This window comes from Pongo abelii, chromosome 13 (genome assembly GCF_028885655.2).
Source record: "Pongo abelii isolate AG06213 chromosome 13, NHGRI_mPonAbe1-v2.0_pri, whole genome shotgun sequence".
NCBI lineage: Eukaryota > Metazoa > Chordata > Mammalia > Primates > Hominidae > Pongo > Pongo abelii.
The window spans coordinates 24,289,831-24,315,526 of record NC_071998.2 but is presented as its reverse complement, the minus strand read 5'-3'; the positions used below and the strand labels follow the sequence as shown (position 1 = coordinate 24,315,526).

General features: G+C 38.1%; 1 protein-coding gene and 1 gene segment (V, D, J or C); both read left to right on the top strand.

The window, feature by feature from the left end:
- The first annotated feature begins 4,014 nt into the window (after nucleotides 1-4,014).
- Nucleotides 4,015-7,221, top strand: LOC112134954 (probable non-functional T cell receptor beta variable 23-1). The segment is given in 4 exon segments: nucleotides 4,015-4,063; nucleotides 4,163-4,473; nucleotides 5,774-5,836; nucleotides 7,096-7,221. Coding segments are annotated over 4 exon segments (549 nt in total).
- A 1,775-nt stretch (nucleotides 7,222-8,996) lies between these two features.
- On the top strand, nucleotides 8,997-24,505 carry LOC100936117 (uncharacterized). Its single transcript, XM_054521051.2, has 5 exons — nucleotides 8,997-9,204; nucleotides 12,866-12,959; nucleotides 13,085-13,154; nucleotides 13,243-13,447; nucleotides 24,155-24,505. Exons 1-5 carry the CDS (start codon nucleotides 8,997-8,999, stop codon nucleotides 24,379-24,381), a joined length of 804 nt encoding a protein of 267 aa, XP_054377026.2. The 3' UTR covers nucleotides 24,382-24,505.
- The last annotated feature ends 1,191 nt before the right edge of the window (nucleotides 24,506-25,696 follow it).

Sequence of the window (25,696 nt, the reverse complement as noted above, 5' to 3'; positions counted from 1 at the left end):
TGAGGGCCGGGCGCAGTGGCTCATGCCTGTAATCCCAGCACTTTGGGAGGCCGAGGCGGGTGGATCATGAGGTCAGGAGTTCGAGACCAGCCTGGCCAATAGGGTGAAAACCATCTCTACTAAACATACAAAACAATTAGCCGGGCGTGGTGGCGCTCGCCTGTAGTCCCAGCTAGTCTGGAGGCTGAGGCAGGAGAATGGTTTGAATCCGGAAGGCAAAGGTTACAGTGAGCGGAGATCATGCCACTGCACTCCAGCCTGGGCGACAGAGCTAGACTCTGTATCTAAATAAATAAATAAATGTAAGGGGCGCAGTGGCTCACGCCTGTAATCCCAGCACTTTGGGAGGCCGAGGTGGGCGGATCACCTGAGGTCAGGAGTTCAAGACCAGCCTGGCCTACATGGTGAAACCCCGTCTCTACTAAAAACACAAAAAATTAGCCAGACGTGGTGGCGGGTGCCTATAATCCCAGCTACTCGGGAAGCTGAGGCAGGAGAATTGCTGGAACCCGGGAGTGCTGTGAGCTGAGATTGCACCATTGCACTCCAGGCAGCTGGGCGACAGAGTGAAACTCTGTCTCAAACAAAAAACAAAACAAAACAAAAAAGTCTGAAATAAGTAAAGATATACAACATGATAATGAAAAAGTGAATCCAATAATCCAATAGTAAGTTTATTTCAATTTCTGCAGTATTATCTATATATTCAATACCACAGTAATCAAACTACAAAATATTTATTTCATGAAATTTGGCATATAATCTAAAACTAAGTGAAAAAGAAGAACAAAAATAAGCATTATTTAAGAAGGACAGAAAGTGACGTGAATTGCTCTACCAATTATCAAATTATGTTATCACTCAGGATAATGAAAGAAGCGTGATTGGCCGGGTGCGGTGGCTCACGCCTGTAATCCCATCACTTTGGGAGGCCGAGGCAGGAGGATCACGAGGTCAGGAGATGGAGACCATCCTGGCTAACACAGTGAAACCCTGTCTCTACTAAAAATACAAAAAAATTAGCCGGGCATGGTGGCAGGCTCCTGTAGTCCCAGCTACTCGGGAGGCTGAGGCAGGAGAATGGTGTGAACCCAGGAGGCGGAGCTTGCAGTGAGCCGAGATAGCGCCACTGCACTCCAGCCTGGGTGACAAAGCCAGACTCCATCTCAAAAAAAAAAAAAAAAAAAAAAAAAGCGTGATTAAACAGGCAAATGGAAAAGAGAAAATGAAAAATAGACCCATGAATATATAGGAATTTCACATACGATAGAGGTGTTATTGAAGCTATATGGAGGAATTATATAACATACAATAAGTTATTCTGGAACAGGTGGTTATCCATACAAGGAAAGATGAATTTAAACCTTACTTCACAATATATGCCAAAATAAATCACAAGTGGATTAAATGCTTAAATACAAAATTCAAAATGTTAGGTGTGTTGGTGAATAATAAGGATTATATCTTCATGAAATTGGGCTATGGGATTTTTTTTATATAAAGAATTTAAAAACATGTTTACCCCAAATAAAAGAATAATGCATTCTACTAAATTAAGAAATCCAACAAAAAGTAGCACAAAGAGAGTAAAGACGTAAACCACAAACCGGAAAGATATTAGCAACACATATAGCTGACAAAGGTTGGGTATCCAGAGTCTATAAAGAACTGTTACAAATAAATAACAGCTAATCAACCAAAAAGAAATATGGACAAAGGGCAGTTTACAGGCAACACTGGTGGCCTATAATATATCAAATATGTTCAACCTTCTTAGCAACCAGAAAGAAGCAAACTAAAACTATATTGTACCATGATATAATATTAACAAACTAGACTGGCAAAATTAAAAGCATATTAAATAGCAAGTGTAGTCCTAGATGTGGAACATTTGAACACACTCATGAACTGTTGGTGGGATCATTTATTTGGCTTAATCACTTTGGAAAGCATTTTGTTATGTTATGTTATGTTATGTTATGTTATGTTATGTTATGTTATGTTATGAAGTTGACATGTTGACTTGAAGACTCAGTCTTTACATTGCCAGGTATGGCAACAATCTTGCACCTAGGTAAGCAGAGACATGTTCAAGAATACCATACTGTTTGTAGCAGCACAAACACCCCGGGAAAAATTAGTGTGTATTAATTCAAGAACAAATAAATTCTAGCCAATGAATATAACGTAATACTAGATACCAATGGAAGTAAATTGTCTAGATTATGTGTCAACATATTATCACAGACCTAATGTTGAATGAAAAAATAACATTACAGAAAATATATAAACTAGCTGATTCCTCTTAGACACATTTCAAAGACACAGAAAATTAAATACTACATAATTTACAGATTCTTGTGTAAATGCTAAAGACTGTAATGCAAAGCAAGTGAATGACAAATTTAAACTTCAGTTTACATCTACCTGGGCATGACAGAGGAACAATGAGGAAATCTAAAAGAGTAACATGGACTGAGAAATTTTCAGCAATAATCTAACTCTTAAGCTGATTGGTTCAGGCAAAGGTATTCATTTTATTGCTTCTATATATGCATTGCATATTTGTCATAAATATTGTTCTGTATAGTTCAACATTTAATTCTTTAATGTAGCCAGACGCGGTGGCTCATGCCTGTAATCCCACCACTTTGGGAGGCTGAGGTGGGCGGATCACTTGAGGTCAGGAATTCAAGACCAGCCAGTGACATGGTGAAAGCCTGTCTCTACTAAAAATACAAAAATTAGCCAGGTGTGGTGGTGGGGGCCTGTAATCCCAGCTACTCGGGAGGCTGAGGCAGGAGACTGCTTGAACCCGGGAGGCAAAGGCTGCCGTGGGCCGAGATCACGTCATTGCACTCCAGCCTGGGAGACAGAGCAAGATCCGTCTCAAAAATAAATAAATACATAAATAAACAAATAAGAAAAAATTACTTAATGTAAAGCTGCTGCTATGTGATTTTATAAGTGTGTCAAAAGCTACTATCTGTAAAGACTGAGTTGTATGATTCCTTACCTGAGATGGAAGGGAGGAGGGGAAGAAGCAAACTGACAAGTCAAAAAAGTAAATAGAGTGTAAATTAGTTCAACCATGTGGAAGACAGTGTGGCGATTCCTCAAGGATCTAGAACCAGAAATACCATTTGACCCAGCAATCCCATTACTGGGTATATACCCAAAGGATTATAAATCATTCTACTATAAAGACACATGCACATGTATGTTTACTGCAGCACTATTCACAATAGCAAAGACTTGGAACCAACCCAAATGCCCATCAGTGATACACTGGATAAAGAAAATGTGGCACATATACACCATGGAATACTATGCAGCCATTAAAAAGGATGAGTTCATGTCCTTTGCAGGGACATGGATGAAGCTGGAAACCATCATTCTCAGCAAACTAACACAAGAACAGAAAACCAAACACTGCATGTTCTCACTCATAAGTGGGAGGTGAACAATGAGAACACATGGATATAGGGAGGGCAACATCATCCATGGCGCCTGTTGGGGGATGGAGGGGTAGGGGAGGAGGGATAGCATCATCCACGGCGCCTGTTGGGGGATGGAGGGGTAGGGGATGGAGGGATAGCATTAGGAGAAATACCTAATGTAGATGATGGGTTGATGGGTGCAACAAACCACCATGGCGTGTGTATACCTGTGTAACAAAACTGCACATTCTGCACATGTACCACAGAACTTAAAGTATAATAATTTTTTTAAATAAACGTATGAGTGATTTTACTTAAAAAAAAATAGCAAAACAGTGAGTCACAGAAAAAAAAAACTAAAAGCATGCTGAAACTTACACTATTTTTAACAGCTAAAACAAAGCCTGCCCTCCTACATTCTATGAAATTGAAATGATTCTTTCCCGTGTACAGAGCATCTACAAAGGCTATGGGAAGTGATCATGTCACAAGCAGGTTGCTGACGGGGGCGGAGGAAGCGGGTGAGGAAGCCTTACAGAAAAAGCTACCACCACGATTTCTGTATGAGCCAACCATGTGCCTCAGACTTCTCTGCTGTGTGGCCCTTTCTTTCTGGGGAGCAGGTAAGTCCCTGTTCTGAACTGGTGAATTCCAGTTCCAAGACTCTCTCCTGTGGCTGCAGTATCATGCTCCCTCCTGAGCTTTTTCTCCTTCCTTCACAGCCTCCATGGACACCAAGGTCACCCAGAGACCTAGACTTCTGGTCAAAGCAAATGAACAGAAAGCAAAGATGGACTGTGTTCCTATAAAAGGACATAGTTATGTTTACTGGTATCATAAGACGCTGGAAGAAGAGCTCAAGTTTTTGATTTACTTTCAGAATGAAGAAATTATTTAGAAAGCAGAAATAATCAATGAGCAATTTTCAGCCCAATGCCCCCAAAACTCACCCTGTACCTTGGAGATCCAGTCCACAGAGTCAGGGGACACAGCACTGTATTTCTGTGCCAGCAGCAAAGCCACAGTGCCGAATGTTAGCCCTTCTTAGAACACAAACTCATTATGGACCCAGCTCAGGAAATAAGTGTATGTCAGGTTGGTACACACTATAATAACAGAAAGCCAACTTGAAAGACAATAAATCAGAAGGAAAAACTTGTAAATAACAGCTCTAAGTGAGCAAAAAACAAAGGGGGAGGGATATTTAAAACAGCTGATGGGGACAAAACCCCAGGGAAGGGGGCAGAAGGCATAAAAAGCTCGGATTCCTCCGTGTTCACGACATTAGTTAAGATATACTAAGCTACCTTCTCTCTCTCTTTTCATGTGAGCTTTAGGGATTTCTAACAATCTTTATTTAAAGAATGGGATTCTGTGCTTTTCACTTGGTAAAGCTGTGAGTTCAGAAATAAGAATGACAAGCAGATCAACTGTGTCTTTCAGGTAGACCCTGATCATCTGACTCAGCACATTTCCTTGAACTAGAGACAGACTCTAAAGGGCTTTTTGACTGCTTCTCACAGCTCTTCCTGCCATAGAAGCTTAGTGGGAACCATTAGCAATTCCCACCCTCTGGAATGATACAATCACAAAAATTTTTAAAGCACCTTTATTGAGACATAAGATATATGTAGAATAGGTAGGCAATAAACATATGCAACCGATGCAATAAAACACACCCTCATTGTAAGTGTGTATACTTCAACAGATTTTAACACATTTTTATATCCATGTAACCATGATGACAATCAAGATACGAAACATTTTCATCATCTCAAAAAGTCCCCCACATCTCTTTATTGAGGTCTCGTTAATTTCTCTCAGCGTTGCTTTGTAGTTTTTATTATAGAGATCTCATACATATTTTCCTAAATTTTATTTTAATAAATTATAAATGTACTCAATAAAAATATTTTCTGCCAAGATTTCACATCAGCCTGATTCAGCCTAATTCAATTTCATCTTTACATTTTTCAATTGACATCTCTACCTCAGCACATTACATAAAAATACCTTCTCCAGAAATTGCATATGGTTTGGAGCAACCATATGTGAGCTCACAGCATCAGCCTCATTTATCATGTGAACCAATCAAGGGTTAATGCCGCTCTGTTTCCAGGTAAATTATACTCATTCACATGTATTGGAAAAGCTGTGAAATTTCTGCAAGGTGTACTTTAAGAAGAGGTATATTTTGTTAATGAAAACATACCTATGAGTTAAGATTAATTAAAGGGAATATTTTGCAGTTAAGTACGTGATTTGGAATGAGGGGTTGGGTGTTGCAGCCCTGCTGGTCAAGCCTCTGAATTCCATTCTTGTTTCTCCCATAGGCCACCTTCATCAGGTCTACAGTTCTACAACACAGAGTGTCAGTAGTAGGGAACGTTGTTCATGTGAGAACAGGGAATACTTGGGATTCTGTAGTTTCTGCTCAACTTTGCTGTGGACTTAAAATTGCTCCAAAAATACAATTCACTAATTTAAAAATGGATACAAGTATTCAGATGGAGAACTACCATATTGGAGGCACGAAATGGGAACATACTGTTGAATCTGTTGCAATACAGGAAGGGTGTTTAATGACAAACTTTTTCATTAGGACACTATTTAACACTGACTACAACGAGGATCTTAAATACAGTAGAACTGTTTAAATTCTATCATTAAGAATAGTGTATATATTACCAATATTGGGATCTGAGGTGTCTCAGAATTAGTAACACATAGTACTGTAGAGATTATTTTAAAACATAGTGTGGAGATAGTTTTGTGATTCCATTTTAGGAATACTATTTCTGATTACATGATTTCTTAGCGTAAAGCCTCACTCTTTCATGAAAGAGAGTATATACTATCATACTATATCCCTGTAGTTTTCTATTCCAATAATGCTCTTCAGGAACAAAATATACATGATAATCATGATGATGATATGGATACTGATGAATATAATTGATAATGCAGACAGTATGTAGAAAGATAGATGATAGAATTTGTACCATGTTTCCAGGACTAGAATACAATCATGGTAAGTATAATATAAAACTTGTTATAATTGAAGTCTGTAAACAGTCTAAAGAAGTAGTTTAATTTTTTTTCCCTTGACACCTTGACAAATCTGCAAACGACACATATAGGCTAAGTACTTCCGAGGCTATATGAACTTCCTAAAAAACATTTCCTCTCTGTGGATTCCAGCATAATGCATATTCTCTTCTAAGGCAGAAGTTTTTAACCTGGGATCCATGGACCTCCAAGGAATGCACAGATAAAATTCAGGGAATCCATAAATTTGAATGGGAAAATAGATCTTTATTTTAACTAATCTCCAACTGAAATATACCTTTCCCTCTATGATACAGTGAGTAAACCATAATAGTTTTAGTAATACCAGTGACAAAATCAATAGCAGAAATCACAAACATTTGCTTATATGTTGCATAAATGACAGTTGATATAAAAGTCAGATATTTTCATATCACGTTACATGCAGTAAATATATCTTCATCACTATGTTGAAATCGTGACAGTTTTCAGATTCACCAGGTTATATTTTATTTCATGAAATTTAAAAGTGTTCCTATATTAATATATGAAAATTAAAAAAAATTTGATGTCTGCATTTCAAAATAATTGTTTTTCTATATTCTAGTTTATGCATTTAAAATATTATCCTGAGATGGGGTCCTTAGGATTTACCAGTCTGACAAAGAGGTCCCTGGTACAATGTGAAGAACTCCTGGACACAGAATTAGATCCTCAACGCAGGCATGATTGACAACCTGAAGCCTAGATTCACACATTGGAAGCAACCATGTTGGAAGCATTCTTTCTCAGCGTTTTACCCACACTGCTGCACCTCTTAATGCTTCTCACTTTAAATAATTACTTTGTATTCTCTCTCTCTCTCTCTCTCTTGCTCTCCTGCTCCTTTTTTTTCTCTCTCTGCCTTCTGTTTTTCTTCTAGAAGGAAATAGCAACAGCTTCTAAACCCCACCAGCTTGCAACCAAAAGTTTCATCACGAAAGCATCTTTTAACGGCAGATAACCTCAGAACAACATTTGTCTACCAAAACAAAAGCATTCATTAAGAAATCATCGGAATTGAACAATGAGAACACATGGACACAGGAAGGGGAACATCACACACCAGGGACCGTCGTGGGGTGGGGGGAGGGGAGAGGGATAGCATTAGGAGATATACGTAATGCTAAATGACGAGTTAATGGGTGCAGCACACCAACATGGCACATGTATACATATGTAACAAACCTGCACATTGTGCACATGTACCCTAAAACTTAAAGTATAATAATAATAATAAAACAAATCATCTAGGATCCTATTTTTATTTACTAAAACTATTGGGAAGAACCTATGTTATACAGTGAATTTACACTCATACAAATTTCTACTCAGTGTTGGAAAATGATACTTTAGTCAGCTGGTACAACCCTATGACCATAAATGTCTGATTTCACTTGATATAGTATTGACTTCCTAACTTCCTGTGAGTTAGAATATCAGGTCCAGAAAGTAATAAGAGCAAACACAAATATAGTGTTTCTCATGTACTAAGAACTGTTCTAAATGCTTTATTTATGTAATGTTCAGCACAGGTTTGGGGGTAGTTACTTATTATCTCAATTTTACAGGTAAAGTCAAATTGAAGAGAGGCTCTGTAACTTTTACAAGGTTACATAGCTGCTAAATGGCACAGACAGGACTAAAGCCCATGCCGTCTCCCAAGTCCCTGCCCTAATCCAGTGTCACTAGGGGAGGGGCACTTCAGACGCTTTGCTATTCCTAAAATTACCGGAGTAGCCCCTACCCCATCTCTACTGTATTAATTATTTATAGTAAATACAGAGGGTGTAGAGAATTGGTTCTTTAAAAAAAAAACAACCACAAAAAACTAAACTTCCAAACCCCTTCTTGTGTTTAGTTGAGCACAGGTGCATGGTACTCTGTGTATGACTCTGACCAGGAAATGAGGGATTGGCTCTTCTGACCATGCGGGCAGGCACTTGTCCATTTAGAAGGGATATAAAAAGCTTCTATAAGCAGAAGAGGAGGTGCATGTGACTTGATCTCTCTCATTCTTAGTCTCACCATCTGCAAAATCACCTGTGACAATCAGTCATCATGTAGCAATGACAAATTCTTTATATTAAGCCCTGGGAAGGGGCTAGATCTCAGCCCCTTCCCTTGGCCTCTCTCTCTCTCAGAGCCTGTGTCTGTAACTTCAGAGAGATTTCATCGCTGCCATGGGCAGCTGTGTCCTCTGCTATGTGACCCTGTGTCTCCTGGGAGCAGGTGAGCTCAGCACCTGCTGACCAGTTGGTCAATTCCTATCCTGGCCTTGCCAGGCCCCTCCCTGGCCAGCACCTCCCTTCTGGGCATGATCTCTAGCCTTTGTCTCTTGGACCCTTGGATGCTGACATCTATCAGACACCATTCCAGCTCACTGGGGCTGGATGGGATGTGACCCTGGAGTGGAAACAGAGTTTGAGACACAATGACATGTACTGGTACTAGTACTGGCAGGACCCAATGCAAAATCTGAGACTGATCTATTACTCAAGGGTTGAAAAGGATATTCAGAGAGGAGACCTAACTGAAGGCTACAGTGTCTCCCGAGAGGAGAAGGGGCTGTTTCTTCTCATGGTGAAGCTGGCCCACACCAGCCAAACAGCTTTGTCCTTCTGTCCTGGGAGCACACCACAGTGGAAGCACAGCCGTTGTCTCTCTGTGCGGAAAGGTATCCTAGCCCTACAGCCCCCACCACATCCTCTAGTTTAATTTTTTCATTTTTAATATTTTCTTCAGATTTTCCTATGTCCTGTTACTTTTGCAAACACAAAGGATACAAAACTGAAAAGAAAATAGATCCTTTATCCAAGGAGCTAAGAGTCTAGCAAGAAAGTAATTATAATGGAACGGAAAATATAATATATAATACTACAATCAGAAGTCATTTGGGAGCTTAAGGGAGGACGCGCACAATTCTGTCTGACTGAATCAGAGAAAGCAAAGGGGAAGTCACATTAGAACTTCACCAGATAGACCTGGTTCTGAGTAGAGCATTCTGGGCAAAGAGAACAACTTTTGCAAAGGCATATTAAAGAGTGTGACACTTTGGGGAACAGTTTACAAAGAGAAAGATGATCATCAATGTATATGAATCAAAAGAAATGGAATATATCTGAGGAAGTAGACAGAAAGGAGTTTTTGAAAAAGTTGAGTTTTTGGTTCCATGAATATATTAAGTATGAAAGTCCTTTGTAGGCTGTTGCTCAAAAGAGAGAGCTGAAGCTTGATTGTTATCAGCAGACAAGCAAATGATACAATTTTTCAATTTTCCTCACATAACTTTGATCATTTACAAAGGGCACAATTTCAAACAATATGAAATCATGTTAGCAGTAGCAGTTCCCATTTGGGATAACAGGGTTCAATTGTCTATGGAACAATCAGGTAAAAACTAGAAGTGCGCAACTGCATAGACAAGATGTGAAATTGAGAAGCCATAAAGCTGGACTAGAGGTTGAGATGCTGCAGATTTCAGCATGTCAATAATTGAACTGTGGGGACAGAAAATTCCATCCAAATATAGATTTAGATCACAGAGATCAAATGCATGGGAATTAAGACTGTGGTATTCTGGTTCCTTATGGAGATTAAAGAAGCCTGAGAGTGAGGAGTGATTAGAACATGGGATGTAAAAACAAAAGAGGGAAAGAGAGAGAGTGAGAGTTTTGTTTTGTCTGATATTTCTAAGAAAATTAGGGAAAAAAATAAAGGTAACCCAGGCAGAAGAAGCCACAAACACTTCTTGGGTAACAGGGAATAGTCGGTAAAATGTTATATGTTAGTTTACTGAGGTGAACAGAACCTTTTCCATGAGGTTCCATTTGGAAAGATACAAGACTTAGCTAAGATTCCAAGAAATCACCAAAGTAGGAAATGAAAAACCTCCATGAATGAAGTTGCATGAGTCTGCCTACCAGTGGATAAAGGATAGGATAAAAGAATAGCTGCAAAGGATAAAAGAATAGCTGCAAAGGATAAAAGAATAGCTGAGGCACTAAAGTAGAAGCTCCAAGTGAGAGGACTAAATCTAACAATTATTATAAGACAATTATTATAAAATCACAATAATAAAAGTGGTATAATATAGGGGCATTGATATATAAATAGATCCAAGGAAAAAAATACATGTGCATAAACACACAGCAATGGTACTGCAATAATCAAAGAATATATTTTTCAACAAATGGTGATGGGAAAATTGGGTATCTATATAAAGGAAAACAAGTGCAATTGGACACATCTCAATACATAGCCAAAATCAATCCCAGCTATATTAAAAGCATAATTGTAATAAAATCATAAGGCTTCTAGAATACTGTATAATATAAGAGCACATCTTCATGGCCTTAAAGCAGGGAAAGATTTCTTATTCCCTCAATCAGTAGGGAACAGATTGATAAAAATGGCTATATAAAAATTGATATTGAATTTATCAAAGTTAATTATATAAGAGTGACAAGATTGACTGTATAGTGACATATCATTAAATATCTATATATTTATACCAAATTAATATCCCTATCTATATTTATATATTCAAGAAAAGCTAGTATATATAATTTATTTTTTAAAAACCTAGAAACTAATTTTTCTACAGGTCAATGAGAAAAAGGTAACTGTCAATAGAAAAAGTGAGTGAAAACCATAAGCTCCTAGCAAAATCTCACTGGTCATTAAACATGTAAATGTTGCTAAATTTAATAATCAGGGAAATAGAAATTGAGTCCAATGAAATATATACCCACCAGAATCTCTACGATGATAAAAATAGTAATCTATCAAGTGTTGGCAAGGCAAAGTGTCAACAAGAATTCTCTGAATCACTGGCTAGAGTGTATATTGGTAGATCTATGTTGGAAAACAATTTGGTATTATCTGGTAAAGTTCAAGATGTGTGTACCCACTATCCATCAATTCCACCCTTGAGAAAGGCTTTTCTAGAGAAACACTTCTATGAAAATCAGGACAAGGATATTCACTGTAATACATCTGTAATAGCAAAAATGTATAAAATATCCAAATGTAACTTAACAGAACAGTAAATAAATTATGGTTTATTATTATAAAGAAATTACACAGCAGTAAAAATTCATGAACTAAAACTAAACACACAAACATGACTGAATTTCACAAATTTGAAGAAAAATTACATTACAGAAGAAAGGTACAGTATTGTCTCGTTTGTATAAAGTTTGGAAGCATGTAAAACTAAACACTATTTTGTTTGCTTATGTACCTATGTGTTAAAATACAAAAGAGAAGCAAATAAATATAAAAGCAAACACCTCAGTAGAGTTACAGAACAGAAGCATGGGATCTGGGAAAAGAAATAAGAGCTTTCAAATATTCTGGTAATATTTTATTTCTTGTGCCAAGTTGTTTTTTTAAGTGATCATTTTGTTGGTATGTTATCAAGTTATTGTCTATATATTCAAAGACAATCTTTGTAATGTGGAGGAAACAACCTCACTGAACAATTAAATAAGTAAGGAGAAATCTATGGATAGATATAAATTAAACGGTTAACATTACTTACCTGAAATGAGGATGAAATGGAGGAAGAAAAAAGTAAAAAAATGAATAAATCACCAAATATGCACTATTTAAAATAAATAGTTACAGAGAGAAAAGCAAAAAAGGGAGGTTATCTAAAAGAAACACTAGTAAATGAACAAGCTAAAATACACCAAAAAGAGCTAAAAGGTGAAGTATTTTTGAAAGCAGTGGCTAGTTTCAGAATCATAAAAATAGCAATTACAATAGAGATCTATATTATACTAAAAGATAATTAGATAATTAATAGTCAGAAGAAATGTCCAGTCTTGAGTTAGAAACTGATGCTCAAATTAATGGCAAAGGACATTTTTGAAACAACTGTAAAACTTTGCATAAAAGCTAAATAGTAGATAAGATGAAAATGCATTAATGAGAAAGGATGATGATCATTAACTGAAAAAAAAGCTTATCAAACAGAATTTCCAGAATATTGTTTATAATAAAAAATAATGTGTCTATATATCTACACATTTATATATGGGGAGAGAAGGATCTAGAAAGACTCTCACTAATGTGTTAACAGTGATAATTGCTTTCTGGCAGTGGTATATTTTTATTTTGTTATTTTATTTTCTAACTTTCTAAAATATCAGTGCTTTGCTTATATTAGCAAAAATAGACATAAAATATTTTAAATGAATACAAAATAACTTAGTTATATTTACTGAGTTAGGAATAAAAGCTTTTTTTCCCGATACCATGAAGTGTTTTTGCTCAGAAACATGAAGCAGTAACATGATGATTATGAGGCTGTGGAGCAATCACGTCACAAGAAGCTGCAGACGGGGATGAAAAAGCTTTGCGACGTCAACGCGACCACGGGCACCAGGCTCCTCGGCTGTGCAGCTCTTTGTCTCCTGGCAGCAGGTGAGCTCTGAGCACAGAAGAAAAACCCTTGTCCTGGGCTGGCCAACCCCCAGATCCAAGCTTTGTTGTTGTTGTTAAGGTCTTTCCTGGACTCTGTCTACAGCATCTGTTTCTTTCTCTTACAGGCTGTTTTCATGCCAAAGTCACACAGACTCCAGGATATTTGGTCAAAGGAAAAGGAAGGAAAACAAAGATGTATTGTACCCCCGCAAAGGGACATACTTTTGTTTGTTGGTATCAACAGAATCAGAATAAAGAGTTTATGTTTTTGATTTCCTTTCAGAATGAACAAGTTCTTCAAGAAACGGAGATGCACAAGAAGCGATTCTCATCTCAATGCCCCAAGAACCCACCCTGCAGCCTGGCAATCCTGTCCTTGGAACCGGGAGACACCGCACTGTATCTCTGCGCCAGTAGTCCGTACACAGCACTGAAATGTCAGTTCCAGTTAGCACACAAACTTGTCACAGACCCAGCTCAGGAAGCAGGTGATGTATTAGGTTGGAAGGGAGTAACAGAAAATAACTGGAGCCAGCTTAAGCCACAGTGGAATTTAACACAAGGATAAACGGTGTTTAACAGAAGTCAAGAGGTGATGGACAGACAGTTCTGAAAAGGCACCACTAGGGCCAGGCTCTAGAATGACTATCTCTCCAGCTCTGATTTTTATTCAGTTTTGCTGCTGCATGCTTTTCTCTCCCTGTACACCATCCCTTTTTCTCCAGGCCTCGTGGTGAGGATGAGATGGTCACTAAAGATTACAAATTCAGTTGCCATCATTTCCCTACAGTGACAAATACCACCCCAGCTCTTTCTAAGCCTGAGTTCAAAATCCCAGGAGAAAAAAACAGATCGGTCATGATCCAGCCATGAACCTTCTCATAGAGCACTCAGCAGTAGGCATGTATGTATGTATTTAAAATCACATAAATGTTACTTTTCCACTCAGCTCAAGCAAGGGAAATGCTCTGTTTTTCAGTATGTACATTCGGTCTGTTGGTTCTATATGATAGAGAGTACTCATACCCGTTTCTTTGGAAATACATACCCAGATTTTGTCTGGTTTCCTGCCAGAATTGAAAATTATTGTACAAATACCTTCATAGACTTGTATGATTGCTTTATAGGATTATATACCCAGAGCAAGTTGTGATTGCTGAGACATGGAATTCTATGCATATTTCATCTATCTAAATACCACCACGGGTTCTTCAGGATCACCATATACATCTGCAATCCCACATAAAAGTGAATAGGGTGTTTTCCTACATCCTAATATCTCCTTTAATCCTTATCCAGTGATCTAGATTGTTCTCAGTCTAGCAATGTAAAGAGGTTCCAATCTCTCTCTCTCTCCATCCCCTCAGCCCCGCTCACCCAACACCAGAATATCATCAGTGTTTACCATAAAGATACAGGTGACAATTTTTAAAAAACTAAATAAAACCAATAATTTAAAGGAACTGAGAGATTACTTTATACTACTATAATAATAAGTGGCAACAATCTAGAAAGCTGAATAATGTTCTCTCCCTCCTTTTCTTTCCCTTGCATTTTTCTAACTACTAATGAATTTGAGCACTTCTTCATGTGATAGTGGTCCTGGATTTCTGTTCTCAAAATGGCCTATCCATATCCTCAGGCAAATTCTCTATTGAGAGTTCTGTATTTTCCTCAACAATTTGTAGGAAGTCCTAAGATATACAAGATATTAGTCTCCTTTTTGAAATTTTAGGCACTGGAAATACCACCATCCAATATGGCACCACCCCTGTCCCAGACTTCAAAGAATCAGTAGATATGGGAGGAATCAGGTGGTCTCTTACCTTAGCAGGTGCATGCATGTTATCTCCATTATGTGAATGAGACTTCTATCTTTCACTTCCACTCTGCTGAGTGCTCAACATGCTGTCTCTTCCATTATTACTCATGTCTTTAAGCAGCATAGAAAAGTTACCAGCCATGGCTGTCCCCAAACTACTGTCACCCATCGATAACCCTTTCCATCCAGAACTGCTGAAAAAATGCTTCACTCCATTTAGCTGTGCTTTTTTACAATCTGGGGTAAATTTGATTCAAATTAATTTTCATTGCTCTAAGTAGATTATGCTGTCTGGTTACAGCAAAGGACAGAAAAACTTCACACATCTTTTTGGAAGACTTAATACTTGCCCACACATTATCTCTTTTAGGGCCAAATTCCATCCACTGCAAACACCAGTCTCCTTGAGCTCTTGATATGACAGCTGATCCATTTTGATTCCACAAATGCTTGCAAAGCAACTCCCATTCACTGAGACATATAGGCATTGAGAAACTTTCAGCTACACTACATTGAATTTTGGTTTCTTGGGAAAGGGAGAAGAGTAAAAAGAACCATAAAAATGTATTTCAAATAATGTGTATAAGGATGACAAAATATAGATTACTTTCATGAAAAACATTAGAACATTATATTCTCTTTGGGAGTGATTTATCATTGGATAAATTAAAACAAATTCCTGAGGAAGTCTGGGAAAAAATAAATTTAGGAAAACAAATTTTAAATGACATCCTGAAAACCATCAGGGTTTACCATAAAGATAACAATCTAAAAAAATCCAGTGAACAATTTAATAATGAATGAGAAAATATGAATACAGAAAATTCATATGAATATGGAATGAAATATTAGTAAAAATGTGTTTGAGAACACTTACAAATGAATTTTGTTGTCCAATTTGATTAAGAGTCTAGTCAAAGTGTTACTCTTTTAAACTACTTATAATGGTGTCAGTTTGACAATATGGAACAAAAACCTTTAAAATGCTTATTTTTGGGATTTGGCTTTAAATCAAAAGAGATAGTTATTACTGTACTTGTCCTATTGCCTTAAGCCACTATAAAACTTGAAAAAATTATCAGACAACTATTTTCAGACATCAGACAACAGGCAGTATGGGGTCGCCATCACTGAGAAAGAGGAAAACTAGAAGGGGAATTTCACTATTGTCCTAAGACTCTGCCTTGGTATAATTTCTGGGCCGCAGCTCCAGGATATGAAGCCCAAGCAGGGGGCAGTGGTGTCTCCAGCATAGGGAGGCAGAGATTGAGTTCAGAGCTGTGGACATGGCTGATAGTGATAGGGATAAGCTACTGCAGAGAAGGAAGCTATGCAGAATAAGACCTCCAAATATTGTATGAAGTCCCCTTAAGTCTTTGGTCAAAAACTTAGCAGCAATTGCATAGGAAAAGCCTCCATAAGACCTAGCAGAGAGCAGTTGCTGGGTAGCTGTGAGAGGAATGGAGATTCTGACAGTCATACTGGCAAGGGAGACAGGAATCCTGACCGGGCAGAGCTAAGAGGCCTTGCTGAAACCCCTGGGAATGCAGCTGGCACCACATAGGGGTCACATCTCAGGAGAAGGACTACCAAAGTCCTAGAGTAAACCACTCCAGAACTGCCCTAACAAAGCTCAGCAAGTCTCAAAAGGATCTCACTGATCTGCCAGTTAAGTTTGCTGCCTTTTGAAGAAAAATATCTCAGCACTCTCTAAATAAAGGCAAATATATATATAAATATATACATATATAATCTGTAGATATATATGTCTGTAGAGACAGATGTATCTCTAGAGTGTCAACAATGTAGCATCTACAATTTTGATCTTGAAATGAAAGAAATATTAGACATGGGAAGAACTAGGAAATGTTACACATGGGGAAAAAAACAATAAAAACCAACTCTGAAATAACAAAAATGTTGGAAATTTCTGATGAGAATTTTTAAGCAGCTATTATAGAAATATGTTCAAGAATTTGGAGGAAAGTATGGTCATGATTTAATCAACTGATGAAATTGATTAATCCATAAAAATCAAGACAAAATGGGGAAAGACACAAATTACAATATCAATGATGAAGGAAAGCATATGTCTGTAGATACAAAAGACATTAAAATAGTGACAGAATATTATAAGTATATGCAATACATTCTTCAACTTAGATGAAATGAAATTATTTGAATAACACCATTTACCAAAATGATTCAAAATGAAATAAGAAATGTAAAGAACTTCAAATGAAGGAAGTTAAATTTTTTTTTATCAAAAACCTTCTCTCAAAGAAACTCCAGACCTGAATTATTTCTTCATGAATTCTATAAAAAAAATTAAGGAAAAAAGACTATCCTTCTTAAATAAACTTTTTCAGAAAATAGAAGAGGAAGAAACACTTCACAACACTTTTATAAACCCAGCAGAACCCTAATGTCAAAATCTGTCAAACGCATTACAGAACAGTATCTTTTATGGCTGCAAATGAAAGAAAACTTTTCACAATATATGAACAGATTAAATCCAAATATGTCTCAACAAAATACTGACAAACTGAATCCAGCAGCACATCAAAAAGCTTATCCTGGGATGCAAGGCTGGTTCAACATATGCAAATCAATAAACATAAGTCATCACATTAACAGATATAAAGACAAAAATCACATGATTATCTCAATAGATGCAGAGAAGGCCTTCAATAAAATTCAACATCATGTTCAAATCTCTCAATAAACTAGGTATTGAGGAACATACCTCAAAATAATAAGAGCTATTTATGACAAACCCACAGCCAATATCATACTGAATGGGCAAAAGCTAGAAGCATTCCCCTTGAAAACAAGCACAAGACAAGGATGCTCTCTCTCATCACTCCTATTCAACACAGTATTGGAAGTTCTGGCCAGGGCATCAGGCAAGAGAAAGAAATAAATGGTATTCAAATAAGAAGGGAGACAGTCAGATTGTCTTTGTTTGCAGATGACATAATCCTATATCTAGAAAACCCCACTGTCTCAGCTCAAAAGCTTCTTAAACTGATAAGCAACTTCAGCAAAGTCTCAGGATACAAAATCAAAGTGCAGAAGTCACAAGCATTTCTATACATCAACAACAAGCAAGCGGACAGCAAAATCATAAATGAACTCCCATTTGTAATTGCTACAAAGAGAATAAAATACCTAGAAATACAGCTAACAAGGAAAGTGAAGGACTTCTTCAAGAATAACTACAAACCACTGACTGCTCAAGGAAACCAGAGAGGACCCAAACAAATGGAAAAATATTTCATCCGTATGGATAGGAAGAATCAATACCATGAAAACAGCCATACTGCACATAGTAATTTATAGAGTCAATGCTATTCCCATTAAACCACCATTGACGTTCTTCACAGAATTAGGAAAAACTATTTTAAAATTCATATAGAACCAAAAGAGAGCTCAAATAGCCAAGACAATCATAAGCAAAAAGAACAAACCTGGAGGCATCATGCTACCAGACTTCAAACTATACTATAAGGCTACAATAACCAAAACAGCATAGTACTGGTACAAAAACAGACACATAGACCAATGGAACACAGCAGAGAACTCAGAAATGGATCACACACCTACACCATCTGATCTTCGAAAAACCTGACAAAAAAAGCAATGGGGAAAGGATTCCCTATTTAATAAAAGGTGCAGGGAGAACTGGCTAACCATTTACAGAAAATTGAAACTGGACTTCTTCCTCACACTTTATACAAAAACTAAATCAAGATATATTAAGGACTTACATGTAAAAGCCAAAACTATAAAAAGCCTAGAATAAAATCTAGGCAATATCATTCAGGATATAGGCACAGGCATAGAGTTCATGATGAAATTGTCAAAAGCAATTACAACAAAAGCAAAAACTGACAAATGGGATCTAAAGAGCTTCTGCACAGCAAAAGAAATTATCATCATAGTGAACAGGAAACCCACAGAGTGGGAGAAAATTTTGTAGTCTATCCATCCAACAAAGGTCTAATATCCAGAATCTACAAGACATTCAAACAAATTTACAAGTTAAAAAAAAACCCTATTAAAATGTGGGCAAAGGACATGAACAGACACTTCTCAAAAGAAGACATTCATGCGGCCAACAAACATACAAAAAAAAAAAAAAATCTCAACACTGCTGATCATTAGAGAAATGCAAGTCAAAACCACAATGAGATACCATCTCATACCAGTCAGAAAAGCCATTATGAAAATGCTGGCAAGGTTGTGGAGAAATAGGAATGCTTTTCCACTGTTGGTTAGAACCTAAATTAGTTCAACCATTGTGGAAGACAATGTGGTGCTTCCTCAAAGATCTGGAATGAAAAATACTATTTGACCCAGCAATCCCATTACTGGGTATATACCCAAAGCATTATAAATCATTCTATTACAAAGAAACATGCATGCATATGTTCATTGCAGCACTATTCATAATAGCAAAGACACAGAATCAACCCAAATGCCCATCAATGATAGACTGGATAAAGAAAATGTGGTATATATACACCATGGAATACTATGCAGCCATAAAAAGGAATGAGATCATGTCCTCTGCAGGGACATGGATGAAGCTGGAAGCCATTATCCTCAGAAAATCAACCCAGGAACAGAAAACCAAACGTTGCATATTCTCACTTATAAGTGGGAGCTAAACAATGAGAACACATGGACACAGGGAGGGGAACAACACACAGTGGAGCCTGTTGGGGGATGGAGTGGGGGGAGGGAGGGCATTAGGAAAAATAGGTAATGCATGCTGGACTTAATATCTAGGTGATGGGTTGATAGGTGTAGCAAACCACCATGGCACACATTTACCTGTGTTACAAACCTGCACATCCTGCACATGTACTCCAGAACTAAAAAAAAAAAGTAGAGTTGCTATAAAGTACATCTATTGGGGGGGGGGGGGCGAGAACTAGATAATTCACTCAAATTTTGATTAGCAAAATCTTCCAAAAATTAATTTTCTTCAAAAAATAGAAAATATACGTTTGGATCAAAAATAAATAAGTAATAAATCCAAATATGTATGAATATATCTATATATTTGTGTGCATATACATATGTGTATATGTGAACAATTCTACAATATGACTAAGTGAGTTTATTGCGGGAGAAACAGTGGTTTAGCATTCCAAAATCAATATACTTCACCATATCAGCAGAATAATGAGGAATAATCACTTGACCATCTCAACAGATGCAGAGAAACCTTTGACAAAATCAGTACTAAATCAAAAGAAACACTATCAGTAAACTGGTAAGACAGTTATCTCAATCTGATTAAAGTTATAAATGAAAAATTTACAAATAACATCTGATCGAATAGTGTGTTGAGCACTTTCCTCCTATAATGTAATAAGACACAAGCCATGAAGTTTACTCATTACTTTTTACTTTAATTATAGATGAGGTCTCACTATATTCCCCAGGTGGGACTTGAATTCTTGGGCTTAATAAATCTTTGTGCTACGATGCTCACTATTTTTATTCAATATTATATTGGAGATCTTAACCAGCGTGATAAAGCAACAAAAATAAAAGTTTTAAACATTGAAAAGGAAGAAGTAAAAGTACAATTATTTGCAGATTACATGATTGTTTAGATAGAAAATCGTAAGAAATCAAGGAACAACAACTAGAAATAATTAGTGAATTTACCAATATCACAGGATACATCAATATTTTAAAAATCAAATTTTTTTTACCAGTTGCAAACAATTGAAACACAAACTTCAGAAAATAATACCATTTACAATAGTACCAATAACAAATTACTTAAGAAAAATTTAGCAATAGATGTTCAATTAAAAACAACAAAACTCCACAAAGAGAAACTAAAGAAAATATTTTTAAATGGAGAGATATATCATGCTTATGGATTGGAAGTTTCAATGCATTAAGATGGTAATTCTCAGCAAGTATGTTGGAAAACCTGGATAATCATATGGAAAAAATGATCCTTCACTGCCACCTACCACCATAAATGAAAATTAAATTGAGATGTTTCATAGATGTAATTATAAAAGCTGAAACCACAAATGTTCTAGAAGAAAATATAGAAAAACATCTTTGTGAGTTGAGAGTAGGCAAAATTCTCTTAGGACACCAAAAACTCTAAGCAGTAGTAAAGAAATAAAATTACTTATCCTTTGGCAGCCTTTTATGCCAGAGGATGTGTGTTATACAGATCAATAACTCACACATGGAATGAGGGGTTCAACAGTCCTTAGAATCACATACATACGCACAGCACACAGATGGACATGGTCTGTGGGTAAGACGAAGAAGTCTGTGTTCTGCCTATGGTAGAGTATAGGTCAGAGCAAAAGTAGATTATAAATACGATTTGAGAGGTGCGTGAGCCAGCCCAGAGTAGAGAATATATCGGCCTGTGCCGTTAAGAACCCTCTCATTTGACCAGAAAGTGGGATGTCTTTTTCAATTTCCTTCCCATGCAAATGTGTGTCCCCTCCATTCATTGCTCTGATAATGCTCACTCACTCCTCCTCGGGCATAGATTCTGCTCCCAGAATGATTTCTGCTTCTCCTTTCCTTGCTCTGCACCTACAGACTTCTGTCAGAAATGCCCAGGAAAATGGTCTCTCAACCACTAGATATGAGTCCTCTCTTCTCTCAGCTAATGTGATCACCACGAATAGTTCATATTCAGCTCCCAAATATTCCACTCAGATTACTGCCCACAGCAGGGGACAGCAAAACAGCATGTTTACTTTAAGAAATGCAAATAAGGGCAATGATTTTTTTTTTTTTACATTGAAGACAAACCCAAAATAAAAGTTCTTATGATCATTGTCTTGTTTATATTCATCAGACCCCTGGCTAAGCCATTTACTGGAACAAATCCACATTTTTATTCATATTGCTAACAGAGAACTCTAACCAGAAAAAGGGAGGGGACACTGGAGTATGTCATCTGGAGTGTAGACAATGGCTGTAAAATGTGGTTGGGGGCGGGGCGCGGTGGCTCAAGCCTGTAATCCCAGCACTTTGGGAGGCCGACGCAGGCGGATCACGAGGTCAGGAAATCGAGACCATCCTGGCTAACACGGTGAAACCCCGTCTCTACTAAAAATACAAAAAAAATTTAGCTGGGCGTGGTGGCGGGCACCTGTAGTCCCAGCTGCTCGGGAGGCTGAGGCAGGAGAATGTTGTGAAACCAGGAGGCGGAGCTTGCAGTGAGCCGAGATTGCACCACTACACTGCAGCCTGGGCAACAGAGCGAGACTCCGTCTCAAAAAAAATAAAATAAAATAAATAAAAAATAAAAAAAAATTTGCTTGGGTACTCCTAAATAAAGCAACAACTATTCAGAATTACACAGAAGAGGCAGAAGTGGTGAAGGAGGTGGCAGATGAACAAAAGAGGCCATGAGGAGTTGGTAATTGCCAAAGATGACTCATGTGAGGACACAAAGGCTCATTATTTTATCAAGCCTACTTTGTATATGTTTGAAATTTTTAGAATTAAAAGTAAAAATATCTAAAAATAAGACTTTACCAATTTGACATGCAGCAGGAATGATTAGGGTAGGATGCCATGGTGTACCCATGCATGAGGGAGAGCCAGTGATATGGACAGGAGACAGAAGTACTGGGTAGAAAGGGTGGTTTCCCAGCAAAGGACCCACCCTCAAGCCTGGAGACCTGCAGCTGTAAATGGGGACAGGCATTCCTGTTTTCATCCCCAAAAAGTTGTCTTTTGACCCACCATGCCCCCTTTCTTGTACCCAGGTAAACCCCAAACCCCAGGCTTCAGAGGCAGACAAGCAGGCTAGGAGACAAGCAGAGGGAGGGTGAAACGACATGGCAGAGAAAAAGAGGAGGAACGTCTGAACCCCGAGAGGAGCTCAGCTGGGGGTGGTCAGAGAAGAGTTCAGTCCCTGGATGGCCAAACTCCAAGGGGAAGATCTTCTTCTCACCCCATCCCCCCTTCCAGCTCCCCATCCAACCCACTGAGAGCCACTGCCACCACTCAATAAAACCCCACATTCATCCTTCAAGCCCGTGTGTGACCCAATTCTTCCAGGACGCTGGGCAAGAGCTCAGGATACAGAAAGCTGTCACACTGGCCCTCCGTCTTTGCAGAAAGGCAGAGGGTCCACTGAGCTGGTTAACACTCAAGCCGTGCGCAGATGGCAGAACTATCTGCACACTTGGGCTCCTGCATCTGTCCATCTGCGTGCTCCCTTTCCCCTCAGGGGTTTGAGCCCCTGCAGCAAAGAAAGAGGTGAGCAACACTCCTGTCGCACGTCCTTCCAGGGGGGTCAGGGAACTCTCCTTTTTCACCAGGACAAGCACAGATCTGAAGCAGCAAAGAGCCAGTTGTTTATTACATTGGACAATGTTTCACACTATCACTATAACTGTTCTGTACTTGCAATCTGTTGTGTTAAATATTAAACTCTTTCCTCCTAAAGTCAGGAATAATTTATTTAGAATAAAATGAATTATTTAATGAACCACTGTATTTTCAGCTAATTCAAAATAGGAATGAAGGTGTTAAGTGCTTCTTTGAAGCACATACCCACATTAAACTAACACCTTTCTACAATAAACCAATATTTTTAATAAAGCTCTGTGCCCAGAAAACACTGACCAGAAAAGCAGGAGCCACTAAAATATAGGAGCAATTTGAAACAAAGTTAGGAACCCCGTCATTCTTAAAACAAAAAAGTCTCAAACTTTACAGAGAATATATTCAAATTGCATAGTTTACCAAGAACTGACTTAGAATAAATGATTAAGCGCAGAAAAAAAAGGAGAACAGTTATATTGTCCTATCATTCAAGGGAGACTAGACTCCCTTTATTCAAAATTCAACTTGGTTTTGAATTTTCTCCAGCCTACTTTATCAGGAGGATGATGTCTCCTTGAACAACTGAAATAGATATGCCCTGAGAAAGGGGAGAGATACAACTCTCTGGTGGTTGTCAGTAAAGCACCAGAAAGAGAAGAGAAGCAAGTAGAAGAATTTCAGCATCTGCTAAGAACACATAATACATAAGCCTACATGGCATCTTTAAGACCCAGTACCTTGGGAGGGACAATGACATCACTTCCTGAATCCTCCTAGTTTTCTATTTCCGTGCCCTGCTTCCCTCAACATCCAGAGCTGGAAACACCTCCATCATTCCTCTTCATGCCATGGCCTCCCTGCTTCTCTTCTGTGTGGCCTTATGTCTCCTGGGAACAGGCGAGTTTGGAAAACAGATGGGGAAATCACTGCCTTAAATTTTCCAGGTTCTGGAGTAAGCCTATCCATAGAGATTGCAGCTTGAAGACATTTACCAGTCTCTGTCTTCAGTTTTTGTCTTATTTCCCCACAGGGTCCATGGATGCTGATGTTACCCAGACCCCAAGGAATAGGATCACAAAGACAGGAAAGAGGATTATGCTGGAATGTTCTCAGACTAAGGGTCATGATGGAATGTACTGGTATCGACAAGACCAAGGACTGGGGCTACAGTTGATCTATTGCTCCTTTGATGTCAAAAGATATCAACAAAGGAGAGATCTCCGATGGATACAGTGTCTCTCGACAGGAACAGGCTAAACTCTCCCTGTCCCTAGAGCCTGCCACCCCCAACCAGACAGCTTCTAGGTTACTTCAGTGCCACCAGTGATTTGCACAGTGCTTCTTGGCCACCTGCTCTCTACACAGAAAGACAGACACATGAGTGAGTTGTTTGCTCTGAAGGGTACCTGGATGTGGTTTGTGGGATGTGGGGTGTTTAGAGCTTTCAGTGGTCTTAGGTAGTGTGAGCTAAGGGCCACTTTGGATCAATGTCCCCAAGCCATGTGATGAATCTGAAACCACAGAACCAATCTCCCCCATTTTATTTTTCCTAGGGAGCTAGCCCAATGGTGATCTTTCAGGAGAATGAACTTGAGCATTTGACAGAAGCTCATGATTTTCAACAAGAGCATTTCTTATAAGCTCAATACAACGTAGTTTTTATAGTCCCTTTGCCATTATCTCCACCCGCTTTGCAATATCCCACACTTTGTTCTGTTCCCACAGACAACTCTTTTATCCTGTCTAACCTTTCTCTGCCCCAGTTCTTCCAAGCTCAGCTCCACCATTTAGCTCTATATTTGATTGCCTTTCTACTAAAAACAAAATAACTAGCTTGTTTTCTAAAACTTCACTGTAAGTAAATTTAATTATCATTCAATCTGACTCAGAAGTTAAAGTTCAAGTATCAGAGACTGTGATTTACAAAAGTAATTTTTCATCTACTACCCCACACTTTGATCTCTGCTGAGATTCATTTTAACCTGCAGATGCAGACAGACTTGCAATATTATCTGGATGTACTGAATTTCAAAAAATAAAATTCCCTGTCCCCAGTATGGGGTCAAAGCTAGGAGCTTGGAGGTGCCCATTTTCTTTCCAGGCACTGGAATAATTCCCTGGTTCCCCTGCCGTGGGAGTTCTTTTAGGAGCCAGGGAGGCCCAGGCACATTGATCAAGGACTGCCAGAGCTTGATGTAAAAGTCTTCCTGAGAGACAAGTTGATGTCGTCCTCCTGGGTTTTGTCTTCTTGTCACATAAGCCTCAATTATTTCCGCAAAAGAATCCATGGGACTTGGTGACTGTTCAGAAAGAAAGAATCCAACTTGTTCCCTTTTCTACCTGTTCTCATGTGAAAAGAATGTTACGCTTAGGGATTCTTTCTCATCTGCTTTCTATTTAAAAAGCAGGTTTCTCCAGAGTTTTGTTTCCTGCTTTCTATGCACACCTTGTCAAGTCTTATCAGCAATAATTCTTTCCTCATAAGCTATTAACTGTCCCAATTAATTGTCTCCTGGACATTTCTGATAGATTTCCCCATGATTTTTCCTTCTGCCCTCCTTTTCCCTCAGTA